This window comes from Crocodylus porosus, unplaced genomic scaffold (assembly GCF_001723895.1).
Source record: "Crocodylus porosus isolate Cpor-Errol unplaced genomic scaffold, CroPor_comp1, whole genome shotgun sequence".
Taxonomy (NCBI): domain Eukaryota; kingdom Metazoa; phylum Chordata; order Crocodylia; family Crocodylidae; genus Crocodylus; species Crocodylus porosus.
In genome coordinates, this window is record NW_017728951.1 from 34502545 (window position 1) to 34503751 (window position 1207).

General features: G+C 38.9%; 1 protein-coding gene across 3 annotated transcripts in view; it reads left to right on the forward strand.

The window, feature by feature from the left end:
• The window catches only part of VSTM4 (V-set and transmembrane domain containing 4), a 103629-nt gene extending 102649 nt beyond the window's left edge, over positions 1-980 (forward strand). For all 3 annotated transcript variants that reach the window (XM_019556067.1, XM_019556068.1, XM_019556069.1), the window contains one exon: positions 770-980. In XM_019556067.1, coding sequence (XP_019411612.1) covers positions 770-895 — 126 coding nt within the window. In that variant the 3' untranslated portion in view covers positions 896-980. The remainder of the gene's footprint in view (positions 1-769) is intronic.
• The last annotated feature ends 227 nt before the right edge of the window (positions 981-1207 follow it).

Below are 1207 nucleotides of genomic sequence, written 5' to 3' on the forward strand. Positions count from 1 at the left end.
AGCCTGCCATCGGAGGTGGTTCAAGCACCTACATTGAACACCTTCAAGAGAAAATTGGATGCTTATCTTGCTGGGATCCTATGACCCCAGCCGACCTCCTGCCTTTTGGGTGGGGCGCTGGACTCGATGATCTTCCGAGGTCCCTTCCAGCCCTAATGTCTATGAAATCTATGAAACCTGTTGACATGACCTTTGTAAAGCTTATGAGATTTGTAGGGCAGCTACTCAGAGCTTCAAGAAGGTGTCAGGCTTTTTGCTTAGCTATAGTCCCATAGCCTCACTTAGGCCACCCAAAACTGCAAGGGTTGGCAACAGGCTGTTAAGATGTCTGTCAAGCACACTTGTCTGCAATGTGTAACAATAACAGAGAAGACCTTGACTGAGTTTCTAACATATAAGTGTAGGGGGGAAATTGCACAAGTTTTCTCCAGTTTTCCAACCAACTGTGCAACTCTTGGAAATTTTCAAACCTCTAAATGTTTACGATTTGAGAAATCAAAAAGAAAAGAAAGAAAGAAGAAGCAAAACAGCAGTATTTTTAGAGAGGAAAGAATTGAAAATAAAATTGGAAATGTTCCTCCAGAATTTTCTTGTTTGGTTTTTGAGAGCTAGTAATGAAGAAGCTAATAGCAATAGTGTAGACTTGGCATGAGTGAGATAAAAAAAGATCCTATAGAATATAACACTTAACTGTCTTTTGCACTCAGCCATTCAGCTGGAAGAACCATACCAACCTTATAACTATTATTTTTTGTTTCTGTTTTTATAGCCAAAAATCGCAGAGGAGACTTTAACATATGCAGAACTTGAGCTGATCAAGCCCCTGCAGGAAGCCAAAGGCATCCCCACTACAACAGTCTACGCACAGATTCTCTTCGAGGAGAATAAGTTGTAAAAGCCTGTGTCTGTAAAGATATTCTTTGTCTGTTTTCTATTTAATTCTTGCTGTGCTGTTTATTTATAAAAATCTTATAAATGTCCTTATTTTTTTACTTCCATTCATGTACTTCTGTACTTTTATGAGACTTTTTCTAAACCTGTAGTTAAAAGGAATCACAGTGATGGCAAATGATAAACAACAGCCCTTTCAAAAGCTCTTGGTGCCTTGATTTCTATAGACTAATGTACTACCTGGGTCATTTTGAATGCTAAATGCAAAAGAGCCCAGTGCAAACCTCATTTCCATACAAGTCAGTTCTATACCTAG